Source organism: Mustelus asterias, chromosome 16 (genome assembly GCF_964213995.1).
Source record: "Mustelus asterias chromosome 16, sMusAst1.hap1.1, whole genome shotgun sequence".
Classification (NCBI taxonomy): Eukaryota; Metazoa; Chordata; class Chondrichthyes; order Carcharhiniformes; family Triakidae; genus Mustelus; species Mustelus asterias.
Genome location: NC_135816.1, coordinates 13,466,220 through 13,491,415, shown reverse-complemented (window position 1 = coordinate 13,491,415; position 25,196 = coordinate 13,466,220). Strand labels below are relative to the sequence as shown.

The following is a 25,196-nucleotide window of genomic DNA, read 5'->3' as shown; positions in this document are numbered from 1 at the left end:
AACCCTCACTTTGGTCTGGGGGACCCTCATTTTGACCCCTGACCTCCATGCTGCCCTTTGCTCTGAGCCCCTGTGACCTTTGTTTCGGCCTTGAGCCTCATCCTGAGCCTTGAGCCCCTGCCCCCTGGTCTGAGGCTCCTGGTTGAGTGACAGGGCCCTCCGTTGCCAGGGGAGACGCCGCGCGGTCACCAGGGAAACCGAACGTCACGGGCGGGGCGGGGCAGGGCAGAGCCTGACGTGACGTCAGCGCGCCGCCGGGCGTGTGGCCAGGCGTATGCGCGGTGACGTATGCGCGGAGGCGGCGACGTGACGACGCAGCGGCGCAGTGCGCGGGCGTTGACGTGATGACGCTGTGCGCGGTGACGCAGTGCGCGGGCGGGAGTCGCTGCTGGGCCGGCGCGCCATGTCCAGGAAGGTCTCTTACTTTTATGACCCAGATGTGGGCAACTTTCACTATGGTGAGTGAGTGAGTGAGTGTGGAGGGGACACTGAGGAAGAGAGGCTGGGGCAGCTCGAGGCGGGGGCAGGGGGATGGATATCTGAGGGCGGTTTGGCTGTGGAGGGACATTGGGGTGACCCAGAGGGGAGATAGCTGGGAGGCTGGTTATTAGGGTGCAGGGGCAGCATTGGGTCAAACAGGGGAGAGGTGGAACAGTGGAGGGGACATTAGGGGCACACACAGGCTGGGGGAGAGAAGGAGGGGGCCATGAGTGTACCTTAGGGCACATCAATGCTGGGGGGAGAGGTGGAATTGAGGAGGGGCCATTGAAACTTAAGAGTTCATTTATTAGTCACATGTAGGTTTACATTAACGCTGCAATGAAGTTACTGTGAAAATCCCCTCGTCGCCACACTCCGGCTCCTGTTCGGGTAACACTGAGGGAGAATTTAGCACGGCCAATCCACCTAACCAGCATGTCTTTCGGGCTGTGGGAGGAAACCCACGCAGACACCCGGAGAAATTTACTTATAAAACGATAGCGTAGAATTAAATTATTTAAATAAGTCTGGAATAAGACATTAATGGTGACTAGACATTGATGGAAAGTTGCAAAAACCCACCGGGGGTTCAGTTATGTTATTTTGTGAAGGAAATCTGCCATCCTTATTCAGTCTGGTTATATGTGACTCCAGACCCGTAACACTCTGGTTGACTCCAAATTTCCCCCCTCGAATGGCTGAGCAAGCCTATCTGTTGTATTCAAGTAGTTGGCACACCACCATCTTCTTAAAGTCATTTAAGGATGGGCAATAAATTCTTTGGTCATGACATCCGCATTGTGTGAATAAATTTAAAAATCTTTTGGGTGACATTTGGGTATAGTGAGAAGTTAGAGAGAGGGGAGAACATTGAACTGGAAAATAGGGGCTGAGGAAATCTTGGAGTACTTTTTTTTTTGCAAAAATGTACTTTATTCATAAAATATCTGAAAGAACATTGCAAACATTTCAAAATGGCCATCACAGAGAGTGCAATAATATTCACTTTTTTTACGTAAATCTTCCTTCAGCATAATCAAAAGAACATTTCAGACATTTCAAAATGGTCATTACAAAACGTGCAATGGTATTTAAGTTTTCTCCATAGATGGTGATGCTTCAATACAATGTTGATACATGTAATATTCACTGTATACATTCAGTGTGAATCATAAAGCCTGAGAGGTTTCTCTAAAATTCCCCTTCCCTCAGTTCACTATGACTGAGAGACCTTAAACAGTGACTTCCCCCACCATTGGGCCTCTGCTGCGTCTCTCAGCACATAGTCCTGAGCTTTGGGACATGCCAGTCTGCAACACTCGGTCGGGGAGAACTCTTTGCACTGGAAAACCAACAAGTTTTGGGCAGACTAAAGAACATCTTTCACTGAGTTGATCCTCCAGCAGCAGTTGATGTTTGTCTCAGTGTGCGTCCCTGGGAACAGCCCGTAGAGCACAGAGTCCTGCGTCACGTTGCTGGTAGGGAACCTCGACAAAAAACAGCTCTTCTCCCTCCTTTGCAAAGGCACATTCCACAAGGATGTGAACAATGGTTTCTTCCCACCACAACCGCCTCAAGGGCATAATGCAGACAGGGTAAGACTCTGGGCGTGTAAGAAGGATATGACGGGGAGGGCCTTTCTCATCACCAACCAAGCTAGGTTTTGGTGCTCATTTGAAAGTTCCGATGCTGTGACATTCTGCCTGATGACCTGACGGTCTGCTCGGGCACCATCCAACAGGAGCCACCATCTCCTTTTCCCGCAGGGCTTCTAGGATTTTACATACAGACCATTACCTGATGGATTTGTGGTCAAAGATGTTGTTCTGTATGAATATTTCCACAAAGGGCAGGTGGTTCGGCACAGTCCAACTACTTGGAGCATTTGCAGTAGGGTAACCAGACCCATCTTTAACAACACCGGGGACAGGTAGGACCACAGCACATGGTGGCACTTGGTGTTTACATACCGAGGATCTATGCACAGCTTGATGCAACCACACACAAATGTGGCCATCAGGAGTAGGGCAGCATGTCTTTTTTCCCCCTTTATCTAGAGGTTTGTACACAGTGTCCCTGCAAACACAGTGCATTTTTGACCTCCAGATAAAGTGGAAGATGGCTCAGGTGATTATCACAACATAGAAATGAGCAATGGGCCAGACCTGCATCATCCTTTCTGGATGTATCACAGCTTAATATGGCTCCTGCTATGACCAAGACTGCAAGAAACTATAAAGGGTTGTGAACATAGCTCAGTTCACCATGCAAACCAGCCTCTGTCCACTGACTCCGTCTTCATTTCGTGCTGCCTTGGAAAAGCAGTCAACATAATTCAGCACAACGAACTGGGCAAGATGCAGGGTATCAAGGCAAAGACTACGTTGATGCTGAGTCAACACCCAAGTTCTACAGAGCTCCTCCAGCGCCCTATGCTTTACACAAAAGAGTAGAAGCACAGCTCAAATGATTGGAAGACTTAGGAATAATTATTCCTGCGCAATTTTCTGAGTGGGCTGCCCCCATCACCCCTGCTGTTAAGCTGGACCAGTCTGTCAGGATATGCAGAGATTATAAATTCACCATCAACTAAGCAGCAGAACTGGATCGGTACCCTACACTGAAAATCGAAGATCTGTATGCGAGGTTAGCTGGAGGATTGACTTGTACGAAACTCAACATGAGACATGCTTATCAGCAGATGGAGTTAAATGAGGCATCTAGGGATTCGTAACAATGAGCACCCACAGCGGCTTATTCAATATACCCGATTGCAGTTTGGAGTATCTTTGACGTGGGCCATATCCCAACATACTATGGAGAGCTTGTTATAGGACCTGCCCAAGGTGGTTGTCTATTTGGCCGATGTATTAATTATGGGAGCTTCTGAAGAAGAACACTCAGCAAATTTGGAGGAGGTGCTGAACAAATTTATGAAAAAGGAGGGGTAAGGCTGAAGAGAGAAAAATGTACATTCCAAGGCCACAGAGCAATGTATTTGGGATTCCGGGTCGATGCTCAAGGATTGCATCCTATGGAGCAGAAGGTTAAGGCAATGCAGGGAGCACCAGCCCCCAGAAACATATCAGAACTCAAATAATTCATATGGGTGGTGAATTATCATGGACAATTTATCTTCAACCTGTTCAAGTTACTGGCACCGATTATGTGCACTTCTCAGGAAGTGCCAAAGGTGGCATTGGAGTGAACAAAAGGAAGCATTTGAGTGAGTTAAAATAACGTTGTGGTCTTCAAGCCTCTTGGTCCATTTTGATTCTGTGAAAGAAATCGTGCTGACCTGTGATGCCTCGCCCTATGGAATAGGAGCCGTATTGCCCCACAGACTAGAGGATAATGGAGCGAGACCTACCGCTTTTGCTTCAAGAACACTAACGTGCTGAGAGGACCTATTCCCAAATCGAAAAGGAACGTTTGGCTATTATTTTCAGGGTGAAAATGTTTCATAGTGCATTTACGGATGACATTTTACAATAATTACTGACCAAAAGCCACTTTCAGGGTTCTTCAAAGAGGACAAAGCCATTCTCCCCATTGCTTCAGCAAGGGTCCAACGTTGGGTTCTACTGTTAGTGGTATGCGACTATATGCTCCAACATAAGCCAGGCATCCACATTGTCGGTGCAGATACTTTAAACTGCATTCCTTTGCCACAAAGTATTCCACCGCCACCAGTGACCCAAAAATTGTACTCGCTCTTAGCGTTCAAGACCCATTACCTGTATTGACATGACAAATCAAGATGCGGAACCAAAGTCAAACGGATGGTCCTTCATGACTGGCATGGTGACAGGTCCAAACAATTTCAATCTTTCCAAATCGGAAAGGATGAACTGAGTGCTGTTGTGGGAAGCCAGGGTGGTCGTTCCTGCTCGGCCAACACTATTACAAGAATTGTACTCTCTGCATCCTGGTATGACGAAAATGGTATCTTGGTGTTACACGTGGTCTGGGTTTGATAAAGCCATTGGAAACCTCGTTACATACTGCGACCAGTATCAAGTATAGCCAAGTACGTCACCCTTGGCTCTTCTGCACAGTGGGAATAGCCAGGTCAGCCATGTGTGTGACTCCTATGGTTTTGCGGGTCCCTTCATGGAAAGTATGTTTCTCCCCATTATTGATACTCACTCTAAATGGATGGATATTCATGAGATGAAGACTGTGGCCTCCCTAGCCACAATTGATAAACTTAAGCAGACGTTTGTCTCACAGTGCTGCTGGTCTCTGACAATGGGACACGAGTGAGGAATTTCAAAACTTCGTGCAAACCATTGAGTTTCAGCATTTAGCAGGTGCTTCATCAGTCAAGGTAGTTCCATCTTGAACAACAGTGGGAAGGTTTTCAGTTTGCAAAGGTGCTCTAGTGCAGATAACCTCTACTCCTACCACCCGGCCTCAAATGAGTTCACTTGCAAGGTCATCCAGGTGTTTAAAGTGGTTGTAAAAAAAACAGTCCTCTGCGTCTTTGCAACTTCAACTGACCCATTCTTCACTAACATACAGAGCAACTCCTCATGTCACTACAGGAGTTACCCCCTGCTGTATTGCTCATTGGAAGACGCCTTTGGACCAAACTTGATTTAATATTTCCAAACTCGGCAGGGAGGGTGGAGGCAAATCAGAATGCTCAGAAGAGATTTCATTACTCCACCCAGGTCGAGAGGACTTTTCAGATTAACAGTTTAGTTTTACATCAGAAATTTCAACGCTGATCTGAATTGGGTCCCTGGGATAGCTGTGGCCAAGACGGATCCAGTGTCATACGTAGTTGATGTTCAAGGGAAGAGAATAAAGAAACATGTAGGCTACCCCAGGAGAAGAGAACCAGGCTCAGTACCAAGTCAGCAGTCTGTCTCTGCTATTACTGTTAGTCTGGCTCCAGGGATTGCAAGCGGAACCAAATGCAACAACCCTGAGGAGGGATCGAGGAACATTCCAGCGGGAACTAGAGAGGTTATCTGCACCAGAGCACCGTTGCAAACTGAAAACCTTCAAGACAAAACTACCTTGACTGATGAAGCACCCGCTGAAGCATTATGGCGCTCCCAAAGAATTAGAAAGTCTCCAGACCTTATTATGTTTTCCCCTCTTGTTGTATATTATAAATAGTTTTGTTGTAAAATATTAAGGACTTAAAGGGGGAGGGATGTGATAGCGTGCTCCTTGAAGGGCCGAGTTATGGGGGTCACATGACTCGGGTCAATCACGGTGAAGCTTGCAGGCTTTCTGGCGGTTGGAGTCTGGGAGTCGAGTTTGGACGGATTCTTATCTCTCTCTTATATATAGTTATTTCCCCCAAATAAATCTGTTTATCTGCTTGGTTGGTCATCAATTCCTCACAGCTATTACCACAAGTTATACTGTAGCAAGTGTGGCAGCCAATTTGCAAACAGCAAGATCCCACAAACAGCGATGAGTTAATGGATAAATAATCTGTTTTAATAATGTTGGCTGAGCCTTAAACTTCACTGCAGGATACCAAGGAGAGCACCCTGATCATGTCCGAGACAGTGACCGTCAGAACCTTTAAATCCACCTGAGAGCAGGGTGTTTTACATCTCATCAGAAGGACGGTACCTCCAACAGTGCAGCAGCCCCTCAGTACTGCAGTGGGATGAGTGTCGGTCTGGATATTCCAGTCTCTGAAGTGGAAATGAAGCATACAGCCCTCTGACTTTCCATAGTGGGTGAAGGGAGATTGAGGATCTGCAAGTACATTCAGGAGGATGAGTGAGTTAAGGGAGCTGAGGAGACAGGGACCGGTATTACCGGCTTGTACTCTCTCCGTGTTAATGTTGGTGCTGCCGGTTTCACAGATTCACCTACTTGAAACCCCAAATCTCTCTGCTGCTCTGTGGTAGCCCTTTAAGTTCAGAAGTTGTGGGTTCAAATCCCACTCCAGACACTTGAAGATAAAGTTGAAGCCAACATTTCAGCGCAGTACTGAGTGAGTACCTCACTATCGAGTGAGGGGTTAAACCAACGCCTCATCTGACCCTTCAGGTGGATGTGGTTGAGGTGGCACAGTGGTCAGCACTGCTGCCTCACAGCGCCAGGGACCTGGGTTCGATTCCCAGCTTGGTCACTGTCTGTGTGGAGTTTGTACATTTTCCCCGTGCCTGCGTGGGTTTCCTCCGGGTGCTCCGGTTTCTTCCCACAGTCCAAAGACTTGCTGGTTAGGTGCATTGGCTGTGCTAAATTCTCCCTCCGTGTACCTGCAGAGGCGCCGGAGTGTGGCGACTAGGGGATTTTCACAGTAACTTCATTGCAGTGTTAATGTAAGCCTACTTGTGACTATTAAATAAACTAACTAACTAAAATATTACTGTTGCACTAGTTGAAGGACAAGGAAGTTCTCCCGGTTAATGATTTTCCCTCAACTGAGGAAGATCACTTTTGCTGTTTGTGGGAGCTTGCTGTGCACAAATTGACAGCCACAAATTGTGTGCATTTATAACAGTGGCTACATTTCAAAGGTGACCGTAAAGCTCTTTGGGATGTGCTGAGTTCTACATCTTTGCCGTGCTTTTCCAACTGTTCTGTTTTTAGTCCATCCACTATTGATTCTTGCCAAGTGATTTTTTTTTTAAGGGACCATGACGATAAATCAGAATGTGAGGTGATTTAAGATGTATTGGCGAAGTGGGGTAAGGTTTTTCTCACTCGCTGTTCCCTAAACCCCTGGTCCACCTGAGTATTCTCAGATACTCTGTGGCGACACTATGGCTATATGTGGAAGCTGTCTCTATAACCCACGCATTTACACTCCTTTTTTAATGGTGTCTGTGGTGCATTTGGCAACATGCCACCCAATCTCACTCGCTGTTGTTTATCTTCATCTTCGTGTAGGTGCTGGACATCCCATGAAACCACATCGCCTGTCTCTCACTCACAGTTTGGTTCTACATTATGGACTATACAAGAAAATGATGGTATGTGTGGTGATTTCATAGAATTACATCAAATCTACAGCTATGAGCAGGCCATTCTTTATATTCTCCACAATCCTCTCTTATGTATTCCTCAATACCCAGGCTTAGGCAGCACTTCCCAAACTGTGGGTCACGCCCCCTCTTGGGGTTACAGAAACAGTGGGTGGGGTCACAAGCTTCCCCCCCCTTGCTCCACCCCTTACCCTTATTGGCACCATGGCACAGGCATTCAGTCCTGTCCTTGCCCTGCCTACCCCATAATCTCTGGATTCCCTCTGTAGACCGCCTTGTAGATAGATGCTCCTTAAAACCTGCCTCTTTGAAAAAACGTTTGGTATCTGTTCTAATCCATCCTTCTCAGACTCTGTGTCCAATAGTGTCTGATTACACTCCTGTGGAATGCTTTGGATAATTTACTATGTTGAAGGTGGAGTGTAGAAATACAAGTTGTTATAATTGGTTGATTATGTAGGACTGACAAGTAGCTTTTTTTATACCAAATTACTACGGGTACAATTTTGTCCTTTGAAAAGTATTTGAGTAACATGGGTAAGACAGTAACATGAGTAAGATGGGTATAGCGGGATCTGGACAATTGGGACAAGCTTAGTGGTTAAAAAAATAAAGGGCAGCATGGACAAGTTAGGCCAAAGGGCCTGTTTCCAAGCTGTGAACCTCTATGATTCTATTTAACCTTCCCTCCCCTGATGGGGACGAGTGACGACAAAACTGAGTGTGAAGTCTTGGATGATTGTTTTGTTTCCTAAAGGTATTCAAACCATACCAGGCCTCTCAGCACGACATGTGCCGGTTCCACTCTGAGGATTACATTGATTTCCTGCAGAGGGTGAGCCCGAACAACATGCAGGGTTTCACCAAGAGCCTGAACACCTTTAATGTGGGCGACGATTGGTAAGTGAAAACCAATTTGGAATAGTTCGACGTGGCAAATAGTAACTCTGTCAGGCTGCAAGTCTTGTTGTTTGCTTCAGGTTGTCATTTTAACGTTGAGTGCAGTTCCCACTGCTTACACCATCCCCGTTCATCTTATCCCTATATCAGGAAAATGGTGCTGACTGCTAGACAGTGCCATAGGTGTCAATCGCAGAGGTCCACTTAAACCACAATAAGGACAGTCCAAGGAGCTGCTCAGGTTGCACCTCCTCACTCTTGTCACTCTGTGGCACTGGTTCAACGTCCTCCAATCATCTGTTTATTAAATATTGATTTCTACAAAACATTGTAGCAGCACAGTGGTTAGCGCCGCTGCCTCACAGTTCCAGGGACCCAGGTTCGATTCCTGGCTTGGGTCACTGTCTGTGCGGAGTTGCACGTTCTCCCCGTGTCTGCGTGGGTTTCCTCCGGGTGCTCCGGTTTCCTCCCACAGTCTAAACAACATGCTGGTTAGGTACATTGGCCGTGCTAAATTGCCCATTAGTGTCCCAAGAGGTTAGGGGGATTAGCAGGGTAAATACGTGGGGTTAACGGGATAGGGCCTGGTTGGGATGATCCGTCAGAAATTCGGTGAGGACTTGATGGGCCGAATAGCTGCCTTCTGCGCTGTAGGGGTTCTTATGATTCCCAAACATGGCAGGGCAGGAACTGTATAAATAATTAGGAAGGCAAAGGGAATGTTGACGTTTATTGAAACCGGGGTGGAATATAAATGTAGGGAAGTCTTGCTACAACTGTACTGGGCATTGGTGAGACCGCATTTAAAGTATGGGGTACCATTATGGTCTCCTAACTGAAGGAGAGAAGTACTTGCATTGGAAGGAGTTCGGCCAAGGTTCACTAGGCAGATTACTGGGATTAAGGGGTTATTTTATGAGAAAAGGTAGAGCAGGTAAAGCCTATACTCATTTGAGCTTAGAAGAATGCTAGGTGATCTTTGGAAACACTTAAGATTCTGAGGGGGCCTGAGAGGATGTTCATACAATCTGTACAGTGCAGAAGGAGGCCATTTGGCCCAACGAGTCTGTACTGACCACAATTCCTCCCAGGCCCTGTTCACACAACCCCACGCATTTACCGTAGCTTTTTCCTCTGACACTAAGGGGCAATTGAGCATGACCAATCAATTTATCCCGCACATCTTTGGAGTGTGGGAGGAAACCGGAGCACCCGGAGGAAACCCATGCAGACATGGGGAGAACGTACAAACTGCACACAGACAGTGATCCGAGGCCGGAATTGAACCTAGCACACTAGTGCTGTGAGGCAGCAGTGCTAAACCACCGTGCCACCGTTTCTCCTCACGGGGGAACCTAGAACGACGGAGCGCAGTTTCAAAATAAGGGGTCTGCCATTTGAGACTGAGATGAGGTGAAATTTCTTCTGTAGGTGGTCACTGTTCTCCTGAAGGCTGGGGAGTTTGCTGCGGACAATGGTCTGTATGAGGTTGTGCAGTTGTTTGAAGGCAGGGTGTGGGGATGGCCTTGGCGAGATGTTCGTCTTCATCAATGACGTGTTGAAGGCTCCGGAGGAGATGCCTTACTTCCCCGGAGCGGAGAACGGATGAATGAACACCGCTTGACAATCACCAGGCAAGACTGTTCTCTTCCTGTTGGGGAGCACTTCAGTCATGGCATTCGGCCTCTGATATTCGGGTAAGCGTTCTCCAAGGCGGCCTTCACGACATATGACGGCGCAGAGTCGCTGAGCAGAAACTGATGGCCAAGTTCCGCACACATGAGGACGGCCTCAACCGGGATATTGGGTTCATGTCACACTATCTGTAATCCCCAAAGCTTGCCTGGACCTGCAGAGTCTCACTGGCTGTCCTGTCTGGAGACAATACACATCTCTTTAGCCTGTCTTGATGCTCTCTCCACTCACATTGTTTGTATCTTAAAGACTTGATTAGCTGTAAGTATTCGCATTCCAACCATTATTCTGTAAATTGAGTTTGTGTCTTTATATGCCCTGTTTGTGAACAGAATTCCCACTCACCTGAAGAAGGGGCTTAAGGCTCCGAAAGCTTGTGGCTTTTGCTACCAAATAAACCTGTTGGACTTTAACCTGGTGTTGTTAAACTTCTTACTATATTTCCTGATTACTAGACAGGTCAAATATTTTTTCTTTCTTTTCATCAGTCAGTAACAGTTAACTCAGTAATTACAACAGCACCAATTAGTAGCTCACTTAAGACAATGGATTTTTCTCAGGCTGCTGACTGGAGCCGCCAAAAGAATATCAGTCTTTCTCGTGGCATATTACTGAGCAATGTGCCAATAGATACTAGTGAGGAGGCCATTGCTAGGGTCTTAAACACAGTGAAAGTCTTTGGTCGCACCAAGATTTGTGGTTGCCGTGGGGATTCTACCGGCACCCAGTTGTTCATACTAGTGGAGACTAGCATTGATTTAACCCCTGACACTGCACCTCCAGATGTAGGTATTGAAGGAGAAGCTGGGCCATGGGCTGTGCATATGCTAGAAAGCTTGGACACACAGGATGCTGTTCCAAAAGAGGACGCTTTCCATACAAAGCTGTTGTTACTACTACAACAGGAAGGCAAGTCAATGGAGGATTTTCAGGCCATAGTATAAGAAAATCAAGCTCCCAAAGTGGATGTGAACATGGATTTAGTGACTGCTATTGGCAAACTAGTGGACAAGTGCAACCAAGTGTCTACCGATGGGTCTAGCTACAGAAAGCTGAGACTGTTTTCAGGACTGAAACCTGTAGCCCCAGGTGAGGAAGAATATGATGCCTGGATGGAGCAGGCTACCCAGATGATCAGTGAGTGGCAATGCACTGACGCCGCCAAGAGACAGCGTATAGTGGAGAGTTTAAAAGGCCTGCTGCTGACATCATCCGATTTTTGAAAGTTAGCACTCCCACTGCTACGGCCACCGATTATTTATCTGCTCTGGACACAGCTTATGGCACCACAGAGAGTGGAGCCGACATCTTGGCCAAGTTCAGACACACATACCAGAATGAAGGAGAAAAACTCTCTGCTTTTCTATATCGCCTTGACAAACTTCTCCATCGTGCTCTTCTTACGGGAGGAATTACGGCTGCAGACATGAATCGAGCTCGGATGGAACAGCTAGTCAAGGGGGCACTCACTCGAGACATGGTTGCTCTGCGTGTAAGGATGAGCCACACCCTGGACAAACCCCCTTCTCCCAGCTGATGCGGGAGGTAAGAGAGGAAGAAAATTGGATTAGCGCCAGAGAAGGGTTGAAAGCTACTGCTTGCCACTGCCACTGTACCGCAGTCCTCAGTTACGTCTGAGTTGAACAGTCTACGAAATGAGGTAAGACTTCTCTGTTGAGCGCCGTTCCAGTTACCCCTATATCTGAAAGTACGACAGCAAGGACTGGGTCCGTACAGCAAGCGCCAGAAGCTGCTGTTCGGGACGCGTCGCCCCGAGTGAAAATGTCCAAACCACTGCCAGCAGGAATTTTTTGCTACAGGTGTGGGCAAGATGGGCAAACAAGGAGCGAGTGCAAAGAACCCGAGGATCTGAGGAAAGTGAATCAGAAGCTGATCAAAGCAAGCAGACAGAAGGGAAACTTCCCAGGAGCCAGGTGAAGGAATGGTGCTTGGTTCCGTGTGAAATATGTTCCACCCACTGTCCACCCCCAGCAAAGCAAAGCTCAAAACAGTTACCTGCAGGATTAGTGGGGCCCATCTCTGATGTACCTGTGCAAATAGAAGGAGTTTATGCAAGAGCTTTGCTTGACAATGGCTCCCAAGTAACCATTTTGTATCGCAACTTGTATGACACCTACCTGAAACACTTACCTCTCCAGCCACTTGAAGACCTGGAAATATGGGGTTTAAGCTCTCACCAATACCCATATGATGGCTACCTGTCCATACAACTCGAGTTCACTGCTGCTGTAACCGGAGTGCCGCAGACAGTTGACACTTTGGCCTTAGTATGTCCTAACCCTGTGAAAGATGACAACATTGCCGTGCTGGTGGGGACAAATACCCGGCTGGTGAGAAAATTGGTGGAGTCCTGTAAAGAACAGACAGGAGAACGCTTCTTGGGTCTTTGACCATACACCCCGTCCTCCGAGAAGCTTATGAGACACTCACCCAGTCTGAAACAACAGAAGGGGTAGACAAGCATGGTACTGTGTGGTTTACCCAGCACAAGCCAATCACCTTGCAACCAGGACAAGTGTTTAAAGTCACTGGCTTCCCAAAGTTTCCTGGTGATTTCACAGACCAGCTAGCATTGATAGATCAGATTAATGACACTTTTTCCCCTGAAGAGTTGTGGATGAGGCCTGAGGTTCATCCTGCATCAGTTGTTTCCAGCAGACGCATTACTGTGACTGTGAAGAACCTGTCATCCAGAGAAATCTCCTTGAAACGTGGGACTCCACGAGCCCACATTTTCCCAGTAGCCCCTGTTCCTCTGCCGAGGGCACCGTGTGCCGATGAAGCTGCAATCGAACTGACCCCATCATCTTTTGATTTCGGAGCCTCTCCTATGCCAGAGGAGGCAAGGAGGCGTCTCTGAGAGAAAATGATGGAGAGGAAAGAGGTCTTCTCTCAGCACGAGTGGGATGTAGGTTGTTCTAAAAGCACCAGACATGAAATAAGACTGAAGGATGCAAGGCCCTTCCGAGAGAGATCACGTCGCTTGTCGCCTGCTGACTTTGAGGATGTGCGCCAGCACCTACAAGAACTACGGAGCCATGGCATCATCTCTGAATCGCGTAGTCCCTACGCATCGCCAATAGTAGTCATACGCAAGAAGTCAGGGGAGGTACGAATGTGCGTGGACTACCGAACCCTTAACCATCGAACAATACCGGACCAGTACACTGTCCCAAGGATAGAAGACGCTCTTCACTGCTTGTCTGGGAGTAAATGATTCACAGTCCTCGACCTGAGGAGCGGGTACTATCAAATACCCATGAGTGAGGCTGATAAGGAGAAGACCGCTTTTATCTGCCCGTTGGGCTTTTATCAGTTCGAATGCATGCCTCAGGGAATTTCCAGAGCACCGGCCACTTTTCAGAGAGTCATGGAACATACTGTCGGCGACATGAACTTTCTGGAGGTGTTGGTGTACCTGGATGACCCCATTGTGTTTGGACGAACCCTCGAAGAACACGAGGAGCGGTTGCTCAAAGTGCTCGACCGGCTACAAGAAGAAGGTCTGAAGCTGTCGCTTGACAAGTGCCAGTTTGGCAGGGCTTCTGTCACCTACATCGGACATGTAGTGTCGCAGGACGGAATAGCGACGGACCCATCCAAGATAGAGGCTGTTGTCTCTTGGCTGAGACCCCAAACTGTGACAGAGCTCAGATCCTTCCTTGGATTTTGTGGCTACTATCGCCGCTTTGTCAGGGACTTCTCCAAACTCTGTCGTCCCCTCAACAGACTCCTTCAAGGATATCCTCCCCGTCCCCACTCCAAGGGGAGTCAGACTGCAAACTCGCCTGACAAGAGTTACTTCAAGCTTTCTGAACCCTTTGGCTCTCGGTGGAGTGAGAAATGCGAACATGCTTTCCAAGGACTCAAGACCCGGCTCACCAAAGCCCCTGTATTGGTGTTCGCAGATCCACAGAAGCCTTACGTTCTGCACGTGGATGCTAGCCTGGACGGACTAGGTGGTGTCTTATACCAAGAGCAGGATGATGGTCTATGCCCGGTTGCATTCATCAGCAGAAGTCTCTCGCCATCTGAGAAAAACTATCCAGCGCACAAACTGGTGTTTTTAGCTCTCAAGTGGGCTATTGTGGATAAGCTACATGACCATCTTTACGGAGCTACCGTACAAGTCAGAACGGACAACAATCCCCTGACATACGTCACAACGTCAGCTAAACTGGATGCCACTAGTCAAAGCTGGCTCTCAGCACTGTCCACCTACAACTTTAGCCTTAAGTATAGACCAGGCCGGCATAACCTTGACGCAGACTCGTTGTCTCGACGTCCACATGACAGCATGACACCAGATGATGAATGGCAAGAAATCCCAGTTCCGGGAGTGCGGGCTCTCTGTCAGGCTGTGTCGAGTAGCACACGAGCAGGACACTCCTATCCATGTGTGATCGAACAAATAGGAGCTCATGTGTCTGCAGTTCCCAAAGCTTGCTGTCATACTGCTGCAGTAGTAGCTGATCAGCTGCCCACTTTCAGTCTAGCAGAGCTTCAAGCTGCTCAGAAAAGTGACCCGTGTATAGGAGAAGTATGGCTAGCTGTCAATCAGAAGGCACCGGCAAGTCAAATACAGACAAACCATCCTGATCTTACACTTCTGAACCGAGAGTGGGAGAAACTGTCCATCGAGCAGGGTCTGCTTTACAGGACAGTCAAACAGTCTGACCAACGCTTACGACGACAGCTTGTGCTCCCCAAGCAGTCCCACAGTATTGTTCTGAAGTCACTGCATGACAACAATGGACATCTGGGATTTGACAAGACATATGCACTCGTCTGTGACAGATTCTTCTGGCCCCGCATGAAGTTAGACGTAGAGACATACTGCAAGACATGTGAACGCTGCATTAAGAGAAAGACTCTGCCACAGAGAGCAGCACCACTTTCCCACATCCAAAGTTCAGGCCCTATGGATCTTGTATGCATTGACTTTCTCTCCATAGAACCTGATTCCCGCAACGTGTGCAATGTGTTGGTAGTCACTGACCACTTCACTCGGTATGCACAAGCATTCCCAACCAAGGATCAGAGAGCCATAACGGTTGCCAGAACTCTATGGGAGAAATACTTCATTCACTACGGCCTACCAACTCGCATACATTCAGACCAGGTTGGGATTTTGAAAGCCAGTTGGTGAAGGAGATGTTGACCATGTTGGGTGTGAGGAAATCAAGAACTTCACCATACCACCCACAAGGTGACCCTCAACCAGAGAGGTTCAATAGAACCCTGCTAAAATGAACCAAAGTAACAAAGAGAGGTATGACCAGAGAGTGCGCTACCATTGCTTGAAGCCTGGGGATAGAGTCCTCATTCGAAACCTTGGCCTGAAAGGGAAACAGAAGCTTGCTGATCGGTGGAGTGCAAATCCTTATGTGGTTGAGAGTCAAATGTCTGATCTTCCTGTTTATCGTCTAAAGCCTGCAGATGGTTTGGGACCCATTAAAGTCATGCACCGCAATCATATTTTGCCCCTGGGACAAGAGGTCCAATTGAGCACTGAGTTTGATCCAAAGCCTACTCCCTCTCCAAGAGCCCTCAGGTGCAGAAAAGCAAAAGAAAGGAATCAAACTCCTGAGGTTCACAAAGATGACTCCGCAGCTGATGTGCCCCTGGGAGATCAAAACTCTTCAGACTCAGAGTCAGAGTATGGACATTACCTAGAGGACATGATCATTGACAATCCTGAGGAAATCTGTGAACAACCAGAACAGGATGTCATGCCCACAGAGTCCAATCCTCCCACAAATGCTACAGAAGTGCCAGAAGTCGCAGCGAGCTCAGAATCTTTAGAAGGGCTACCTGTTGTGATAGAAGAGGTAGTAACTGGGCAAAGGGAAGTAGAATCAGAAAGTTCTGTTGAGGGCACTTACACTACAGACACATCTAACATAGCAAATCCAGAATCAGAGATAAGGAGATCACAGAGAGAGAGAAAGCCAGCAGACCGTTTACCTTATACAAAGCTGGGAGGGCCGTGTGCAAAGTCTGTAGTAGTAGGACATACAAGTGTTCACTCAGCTACGCCACCCACTATGCATTTCCCTGAACACTGCAATAGTTGTCATGCATGGTGGTGTAACTCCTTTGCTCAGTGCTTGTCATGTATGAATAAGGTACCACTCTTTTCACCCCCTATTATACCAGTCATCACACTGAGGGCCAGTTTAAGGTACATGGTGTAATTGGTTAACTGGGTTCTATGTCATGTAGCCCAGCATGGGGGCATGTTGTATTTTGGTGGGGGGAGAATGTAGGGGCCTGAAAAAAAAGGGTAAATGAAACAAAAATGAAAAGTGTGTGTTTTCTTGAAATATGGGTAAATTTAATGAAAAAGACATTTCCCATTGTTCTTTGTTTTCTTGTGAGTTTCAATATCCTGTTTACTGGGCCCAATACTGTGAACAGATACTGTTTGTTTGAGTGATGGAAGCTAAGCCAATCCGTTTTCGAGAGAGCTGCACTTTAAGCCAATCAGATTACATAGGGGGAGGGAAAAAGAAAAACGGCGGGAGGCAGAGGAAGCTGCAGTGGAGAGAGACACGTGGGGAAGAGGAGCTGTTTCCATGCGGTAAAAACCCAGTTTTAACATCGAGGCAAATAATATTTGTAGCCTAACATACTTCATAGTATGGGCACAAATATTACTGTGCAGTTAAAGCTCGTGTTTGTCGCAGTTTAGTAACTCGTTTTTTCCAGTTTGAAGTGAAAGGCAGCAAGGAGTCATCTTTGTGAACCTCAGGAGTTTATTATTTTCATTACTGTTGAGAAAAAGTGGAAAGCGCATCGTCTTGTACTCTCAAGCGTGGACGTTTCTGCTCGAAACTGCCGGTGAGGGACAGTCAGCTATAAACGCCGGGCGTAGTTTTCACTGAGAAGACGGAGAGAACGAGGATTAGCTGAAGCTAACTTGCTAAGTAGCACTGCCGAGGAGGACCGACTTCAGCGCACTGGACCTGCGTCACTACACGGACAGTTTGCTGCATTTTGTTTTCCTGCTGCATCATCTTCCCTGTCGCAGACCCTTCTGGACTGTGTGTGTCGTGGTTGCGTGAGTAACTGGAGACGATACTATCAGACACTGAACGGTATCAGCAGTGTGTTGTTGAGGGCGTGTTTACTTCATATGTGCACCAACGTATGGGCCCCAACGTTTATAAATCCAAGCGCTTGGTAATATTTTGAACATTTCTCAGGGTTGAAACTGTTTAATTGAAAAATCTTTAGTTTGGGACTCTTTACCTGTTTTATGAGACGCAACAATGCAAGAAAATAAATTTATTTTTGTTATTCCTTTTGCATGGTTGTCCTGAACCTTTTCTTATTATAAGGTTTACATACTTACCATTTTAGGAGGCACCGCGCTATTATTAATAGGTTATTACTCTAGATTGCAACTGCATACACTAATCCTTTTCATTCACGCCTGTACTGACATTTATTGGTAAATAGGAAATTTAGCCTAGCTCAACACCAACCGCTAAGAACTCAGGATCCTGTTAATTGAACATTTACATAGCAGCCCCTTATAACATCAAGCACATCCCAGGTACAGCTTCACTTAACTCAGCTGGTCAGAGCATATAGTTGTCAGCATGGGGTTACAACTGTCCTGGCTGGAGACAATACACACCTCTTTAACCAGTGCTTGGCCCTCGCTCCACTCACATTGTCTGTACCTTTAAGACTTGATTACCTGTAAAGACTCGCATTCCAACCATTATTTTGTAATTGAGTTTGTGTCTATATATGCCCTGTTTGTGAACACAACTCCCACTCAACTGATGAAGGGGCAGCGCTCCAAAGGCTTGTGCTACCAAATAACCCTGTTGGACTTTAACCTGGTGCTGTGAGACTTCTTACTGTGGAAGCTGAAACTTAAGACAGGCAGCTCAACTTCTATAACCACTATCTTCACTGTAAAATAATGAGGGGCACAGATCAGCTAGATAGTCAACATCTTTTCCCAAAAGTAGGGGAATCTAAAACTAGAGGGCATAGGTTTATGGTGAGAGGGGAGAGATACAAAAGGGTCCAGATGTTCAAATTTTTCACACAGAGGGTGGTGAGTGTCTGGAACAAGCTGCCAGAGGTAGTAGTAGAGATGGGTACAATTTTGTCTTTTAAAAAGCATTTAGACAATTACATGGGTACGATGGGTATAGAGGGATATGGGCCAAATGCGGGCAATTGGGACTAGCTTACTGGTTTTTTAAAAAAAGGGACGGCATGGACAAGTTGGGCTGAAGGGGCCCGTTTCTATGCTGTAAACCTCTATGACTCACAAGTTTTCATTAGAATAAAACTTAGCTGCTCGGATCTGAACGAAAGTTGTTTTGTATTTACAGCCCTGTGTTTCCAGGATTGTTCGAGTTCTGCTCACGGTACACGGGCGCCTCTCTGCAAGGAGCAACGCAATTAAACAACAAGGTAATCACAACTTGTATATCAGTCCGAAAGCACGTTTGCGTATATTCAGCTGTATGACTTGAGAGTTCTCTGTGAGTCACTGTTGTGGATGTTCCTTTAGCTCATTCTGGGCACTGCGGTTATCTGCTTTTTGCTTTGGTTACTTAGCCCTACTGATTTTGGATTGTCCGTCATCCCTCCTCTTGTAGTCTCTCTGTGTCTCAACCAACTCCCTCGCTCTCATTCCAGCCTGACCTCCTCTTTTTGCCCGCTCGCGCTCTCTTTCTCCTGTCTGACTGCTCTCTTGTTGTTGCCAAAGTGGTATTAAGTGCAGCCTGCTGACGAATGGCACTCTGTTTTAAGGTTTGTGATATTGCCATTAATTGGGCCGGAGGACTTCATCACGCCAAGAAATTTGAGGTATGATTTTATACGATGAAACATCTGGTTAAGCCCCAGCACTCCTGAACCTGATCTGAAATCTTCCCTCTTGATCATTTTTCTTCCCGCAGGCCTCGGGATTCTGTTATGTGAATGATATTGTCATTGGAATCCTGGAACTTCTAAAGTAAGACATTTTCAGTGTTATGTTTCCAATGACGCAGGGGATAGAGAGTTCTTTATGACGCTTTGCAGAGTTGGGAGAACTAGTGCAAATCGGAGCTACCGAAACTACTTATATTTCACGTTTCACTTGCCCTCATTCCGTTCTGCTTGGGTATCCGAGAGCCATTTTTCTCAGACTGAGTTTGCAGTGACCTTTTTGGTCTCGATGACGCAGGGCAGGCCCAAAGGCGGGTGACATGGGTGACCACCCAGGGTATTGTGGTCAGCAGTAAGCAAGTGAGTGGAAGCATGATCTGCTCCCCCTGGGCTCCTACTCTTCACAAAGATCGGCTGTTCAGGGGTGATATCAGTCAGCATTTCTTCGCACAGAGGGTAGTGGAAATCTGGATCTCTCTTTCCCCCAGGAAGCTGTTGAGGATAAATAGAAAATTTGAAAATTGTGAAATTGAGAGGATTTTTGTGAGACAGGGTGTTAAGAGTTAAGGAATCCAGGTGGGTAGATGAAATTAAGACACATCAGCAATGATCTATTTGAATGATGGGATAGGCATGAGGGGCTGAATGGCCTCCTGTTCCTACTAACCCAAATCTAGCTAGATTGAAGCTCCCCATTCATCAGCATGTGCTCGTGTGGCAAACGAGTTCCGCTGGAGCCTGTTAAAGATCCCTGGTGCCATTTGGAGAGGAGCAGGGAGTTCTCCCCAGATGCCCTGGAGCCCAATGTTCCTGCCTCAGCTAACCCATCACAGAGTGTACTAAACTCATCATTCGCCTCACCATGTTCCTTTAAGCTGTGATTCAAAGTCATTCACTTCTGACTGAATATAATTATTAGTCTCTGACCAGCTGCTGTAAAGGATTCTTTTTGTGGCTCGAAATCTCTGTGTTTTGTGGTTTTTTTGGATCTTGAACCTTACAGACACAGCGACGATTTCTGAACTTGAGTAACCGTTTATTCCCCGTAGGTATCATCCACGCGTGCTGTATATTGACATTGATATTCATCATGGTGATGGGGTGCAGGAAGCCTTTTACCTCACGGACCGAGTCATGACTGTGTCCTTCCATAAATATGGGAACTACTTTTTCCCAGGAACAGGTGAGACTTTGGGGCCGATGATCAGGGCAAAAATTGAATTCAGTAAAATGACTTTTTATTTTCCACTGAAGTGCAAGTTCTTCACACCAGCAATTCCCTCGGGAAAGTAGATTGAAGCCATCAGTAGAAACCAGGGGCCATAGCAGAAATTGAATGTAGAAAGCCAGGAAAACTTCACTATGGCCAGATTCGATAAATCTCTGGTAAATTGTGGCAGTCTCTCTGTTGTCAGCTTGGTTCAGTAGAACTCTTCCCCTCCACACTCAGAGTGGGTTCATGACCTGGTCAAGATTGTGAGTGCACAGACTGACCTTCCCAGTGCTGGGGCTGAGGGAGTGCTGCACTGTCAGAGGGTCAGTACTGAGGGAGTGCTGCAATGTCAGAGGGTCAGTATTCAGGGAGTGCTGCACTGTCAGTGGGTCAGTGCTGAGGGAGTGCTGCACTGTCAGTGGGTCAGTGCTGAGGGAGTGCTGCACTGTCAGAGGGGCAGTGCTGAGGGAGTGCTGCACTGTCAGTGGGGCAGTGCTGAGGGAGTGCTGCACTGTCAGTGGGGCAGTGCTGAGGGAGTGTTGCACTGTCAGTGGGGCAGTGCTGAGGGAGTGCTGCACTGTCAGTGGGGCAGTGCTGAGGGAGTGTTGCACTGTCAGTGGGGCAGTGCTGAGGGAGTGCTGCACTGTCAGAATGGCAGTGCTGAGGGAATGCTGCACTGTCAGTGGGGCAGTGCTGAGGGAGCGCCGCACTGTTGGCGATGCAGCACTGAGGGAGCGCTGCTCTGCCGGGATGCTGTTCTTTGAATGAGGCGTTCCGAGGTCCCATTAGCCTGTCCAGGTGGCTGTTAGCCATTGTGTCCTAGTCACTCAGAGAATGCAGGAAGCTCTCCTGGTATCCAGGCCAACATTCCACAATTGCCCAACCAAACATCACTCACCTCACCATTGGAAACTTAGTGTAAAAACCAAAATGCTAAAAATACGCAGCGAATCATTCAGTATTTGTGGAGAGAGAGCCTGGTTGTGGCATTTCTTATGAAGATGGCCCGTGTTTCCTGAGTTATTGACCAGGATGTGATCTCATTGTGGTGTTAAAAATAATTAAAGAAGTTGATGAGGTCAGTGGACGGAAACATTTCCTCTGATGGGGAGAGACCAGGACAGGCTCGAGGGGCTGAATGACCACCTCCTGATCCAATGTCTCCCTGCTTCCGAAGGTAATTTCCTTTCAGATGATTATTGTTTAAAAATGTTGCAGATTTTTTTATATAAAGGAAGGCTGTTCTGTGTAGTTTCGGTGGATTGTGAAGGGTGATGTGTTTGAAATTTGTTTTGTAGGTGATATGTATGAAGTTGGGGCAGAGAGCGGGCGTTACTATTGCCTGAATGTTCCACTCCGGGATGGAATCGATGACCAAAGTAAGGGAAGAGCTTTCAACCTCTCCGATAAGTCATTCCCACGGTTATCCATCTAATCTTTTCACTCAGTGCATCACCCTGAGATCGTGCCTCCAATAAATTATTTTAAATCATTCTCAGCATGTGGCCAGGGTTTATCACCCATTCCTATTTTTCCCGAGAAGATGGCAGTAGGCCTTGTGGAACCACTGGTACAGTTGAGGGGATTTCTACTTCAGAGGGCAGTTAATAGTCAATAGACTTCATTGTGGGACTTAATGGACCCACACATAGCGTAAGGACATTGGGGCGATTATTTGACAATCTGACAGCTTCATGATCACTTAGCGTCACCAGCATTTTAATTCAATTTGAAACCAAAAGAGAAAACGCTGGAAAATCTCAGCAGGTCTGGCAGCATCTGTAAGGAGAGAAAAGAGCTGACGTTTCGACTCCAGATGACCCGTTGTAACACACGATCTTGCTCCCATGCCCGCATTTTGATTCAGTTTGTTTTTCAAGCTGAATTCATACACTCAAGCAGTCACAGTGAAGATGTGCTGTCTGGATTGTTAGCTCAGGTCTCTGGGTCGCAGTTCCAATATCATATCCACTACGCTACCTTCATTGAGTCAGTCGTGCTGTTAGAGGTGGAATAGGATGCTGACAAAACGATGACAAGAGGTGTGGGTGTGCAGTCTGATGTGATCAGCCCATGCACCAGCTTGGTCCAGGCAATGGCTTCAATTTTTGGCTGACTAAAGAGGGGTGAACCTGGTCAAAGCTTTCAGATAGAATTGGGCCACAGAACAGGAGGATGCTGACTCAAGGGTGTGAGGGGCAAGTCGGGTGCCTGTTCAATCCCTCCACCACCGATGCTCAGTAGCAGCAGTGTGTTCCATCTACAAGATGCACTGCAGCAACTCACCAAAGATCCTTAGACAGCACCTTCCAAACCCACGACCACTTCCATCTAGAAGGACAAGGGCAGCAGATACATGGGAACACCACCACCTGCAAGTTTCCCTCCAAGCCACTTACCATCCTGACTTGGAAATATATCGCCGTTCCTTCGCAGTCGCTGGGTCAAAATCCTGGAATTCCCTCCCTAACGGCATTGGGGGTCAATCCACAGCACGTGGACTGCAGCGATTCAAGATGGCGGCTCACCACCACCTTCTCAAGGGCAACTAGGGATGGGCAATAAATGCTGTAAGAAGTCTCACAACACCAGGTTAACCAGCGACGCCCATGTCCCACGAATTAATTAAAAAAAATTGGGGGAAAATACGGGACATGTTGATAGCACGTGGGATTTATTTTAAAATCAGGAAAAATGAACACTGAATTTAGCATAAAAACAGAAAATGGTGGAAACAGTCAGCAGGTTGGGAAACATATTCCGCCATGGCAGCTGGATTCAATTTAAATTCAATTAATCTGGAATATAAAACCTATTCTCAGTAATGCTGACCATGAAAATCTATAATCAATTGATATAAAAACCTATCTGATTCACTAATGTCCTCTCGGGAAGAAAATCTGCCGTCCTTGCACGGAGGCGCAGTCATTAGCACTGCTGCCTCACAGCGCCAGAGACCCGGGTTCGATTCCCGGCTTGGGTCACTGTCTGTACGGAGTTTGCACGTTCTCCCCATGTCTGCGTGGATTTCCTCCGGGTGCTCCGGTTTCCTCCCACAGTCTGAAAGATGTGCTGGTTAAGTCCCTCAGTGTACCCGAACAGGCGCCAGGGTGTAGCGACGAGGGGATTTTCACAGTAATTCCATTACAGTATTGATGTAAGCCAACTTGTGAAACTAATAAACAAACTTTAAAACTTTACACTTACCCTGTCTGGCCTACATGCAACTCAGACCTACAGGAATGTGGTTGACTTAACTGTCCTCTGAAATGGCCCATCAACCTACTCAGTTTCATGGGCAAATAGGGGATGGGCAACAAATGCTGGCCTTGTCAACAAGGCCCACAACCTGTGAATGAATAAAGGAAGAAAGTGAAACTGCTGATTAAGTTTATACCACGCTTCTAAATGTGGATTGTTCCCATCTGCAGAATTTATCAACTAATTAAATGTCTGTCAGTATATGTATCAGTTACATACCAGAATATCTTTTGCTTGGGTACTAAATTCACCATTCTAAGTCTTCGTCCAATGGTCACTGTCTAAATTGGCTCACTTCCTCACCTAACAGACAAACTCTCAAGGTTACGATCACTGCATTGGAACAAAACAAAATCAATGCTGGTCTCGCATGAGCAGACTTCAGGATACTCTGATTAACTCTATCCTTACAGCATGTGTTCGAATGTGCTTGTTTTAATGGCAGGGCAATGGAGAATGATCTAAAATTGCAACTTTGCGGATGTGTTTTTCTTTTGGGTTTCAGGTTACAGACTCCTGTTCCAGCCAGTTATTAAACAGGTGGTGGATTTCTACCAGCCCACATGTATAGTGCTGCAAGTAAGCTTACTTTTTAATTCTTTTCAATAGGTTTGTCATATGAGGGGAGACTAAATCGGTTAGGATTATATTCACTGGAGTTTAGAAGAGTGAGAGGGGATCACAACTTATTAAATTCTAACAGGGTTAGACAGGATAGATTGAGAAAGAATGTTCCCAATGGTGGGGGAGTCCAGAACTGGGGGGCATGTTTGAGGATAAGGGGTAAACCTTTTAGAACTGAGGTGAGGAGAAATTTCTTCACCCGGAGGGTGGTGAATGTGTGGAATTCACTACCACAGAATGTAGTTGAGGCCAAAATGTGGTCTGACTTCAAGAAATTAGATATAGCTCTTGGGGTTCAAGGGATATGGGAGAAGGGGGAATCAGGAGATTGAATTTGATGATCTGCCATGATCAAATTGAATGGCGGAGCAGGCTCAAAGGGCCGAATGGCCTCCTCCTGCTTCTAGTTTCTATGTTTCCTACCGTTTTGCTGCTCCTCCTCCATCCTCTCCCACCAGCTTTCTCAGAGGTGCGTTTGCCAGTTGGACAGGAAAAGATAGGGATAGATTTGCGGCACTGTTAGTCGAGCTGCTGTTCGACTCGTTCACAGGTTGAATGCTGTATATAGAGGCTGTGCAATAATGGTGGAGAGATGCGGTTAAGATTGTAAAATGATTGCAGGAACAGAGCAACCTAGGTAGACAAATCCCTGAAGATGGCAGGACAAGTTGAGAAAGCTGTTTCTTTTAAAAAAGAAGCAATCAAGAAGCTTTATCAAATAGAGGCAGAGTGTTCAAAAACCAAGAACGTTATTCTAAACCTTTATAAAGCACTAGCTAGGCCTTAGGCCAGGGTATTGTGTCCAGTGTTCCTATTTTCTGTAACCCACACCATTGCAGGGCGTGAAAGCCTTGGGAAGGTTGTAGAGGAGATTTACTGGAGACAGCGTCAGCAATGAGGGACGTGCATTATGTTTGATTCGATTTATTATTGTCACATATTGGTATACAGTGAAAAGCATTGTTTCTTGAGGATAATTGTGGAGAAGGTGTTGTTGCCTATCCTTACTGATTGTAGCCTGTGGGCTAGGAAGTTCAGGATCCAGTCGCAGAGGGAGGAGCCGAGACCCAGGCCACAGAGTTTGGAGATGAGTTTTGTAGGAATAATGGTGTTGAAGGCTGAGCTGTAGTCGA

General features: G+C 46.8%; 1 protein-coding gene across 2 annotated transcripts in view; it reads left to right on the top strand.

Annotated features, from left to right (window-relative positions):
- Nucleotides 1–349: 349 nt before the first annotated feature.
- The window catches only part of hdac3 (histone deacetylase 3), a 38,227-nt gene continuing 13,380 nt past the window's right edge, over nt 350–25,196 (top strand). Inside the window, exons 1-9 of one of the 2 annotated variants that reach the window (XM_078231825.1) lie at nt 350–458; nt 7,351–7,433; nt 8,203–8,345; nt 18,422–18,503; nt 18,846–18,902; nt 18,995–19,050; nt 20,015–20,148; nt 21,477–21,557; nt 23,945–24,018. In XM_078231825.1, coding sequence (XP_078087951.1) covers nt 404–458; nt 7,351–7,433; nt 8,203–8,345; nt 18,422–18,503; nt 18,846–18,902; nt 18,995–19,050; nt 20,015–20,148; nt 21,477–21,557; nt 23,945–24,018 — 765 coding nt within the window. In that variant the 5' untranslated portion in view covers nt 350–403. Of the gene's footprint in view, nt 459–7,350; nt 7,434–8,202; nt 8,346–16,629; nt 17,125–18,421; nt 18,504–18,845; nt 18,903–18,994; nt 19,051–20,014; nt 20,149–21,476; nt 21,558–23,944; nt 24,019–25,196 lie in introns of those variants that run through there. The other variant, XM_078231826.1, reaches the window with a different exon arrangement.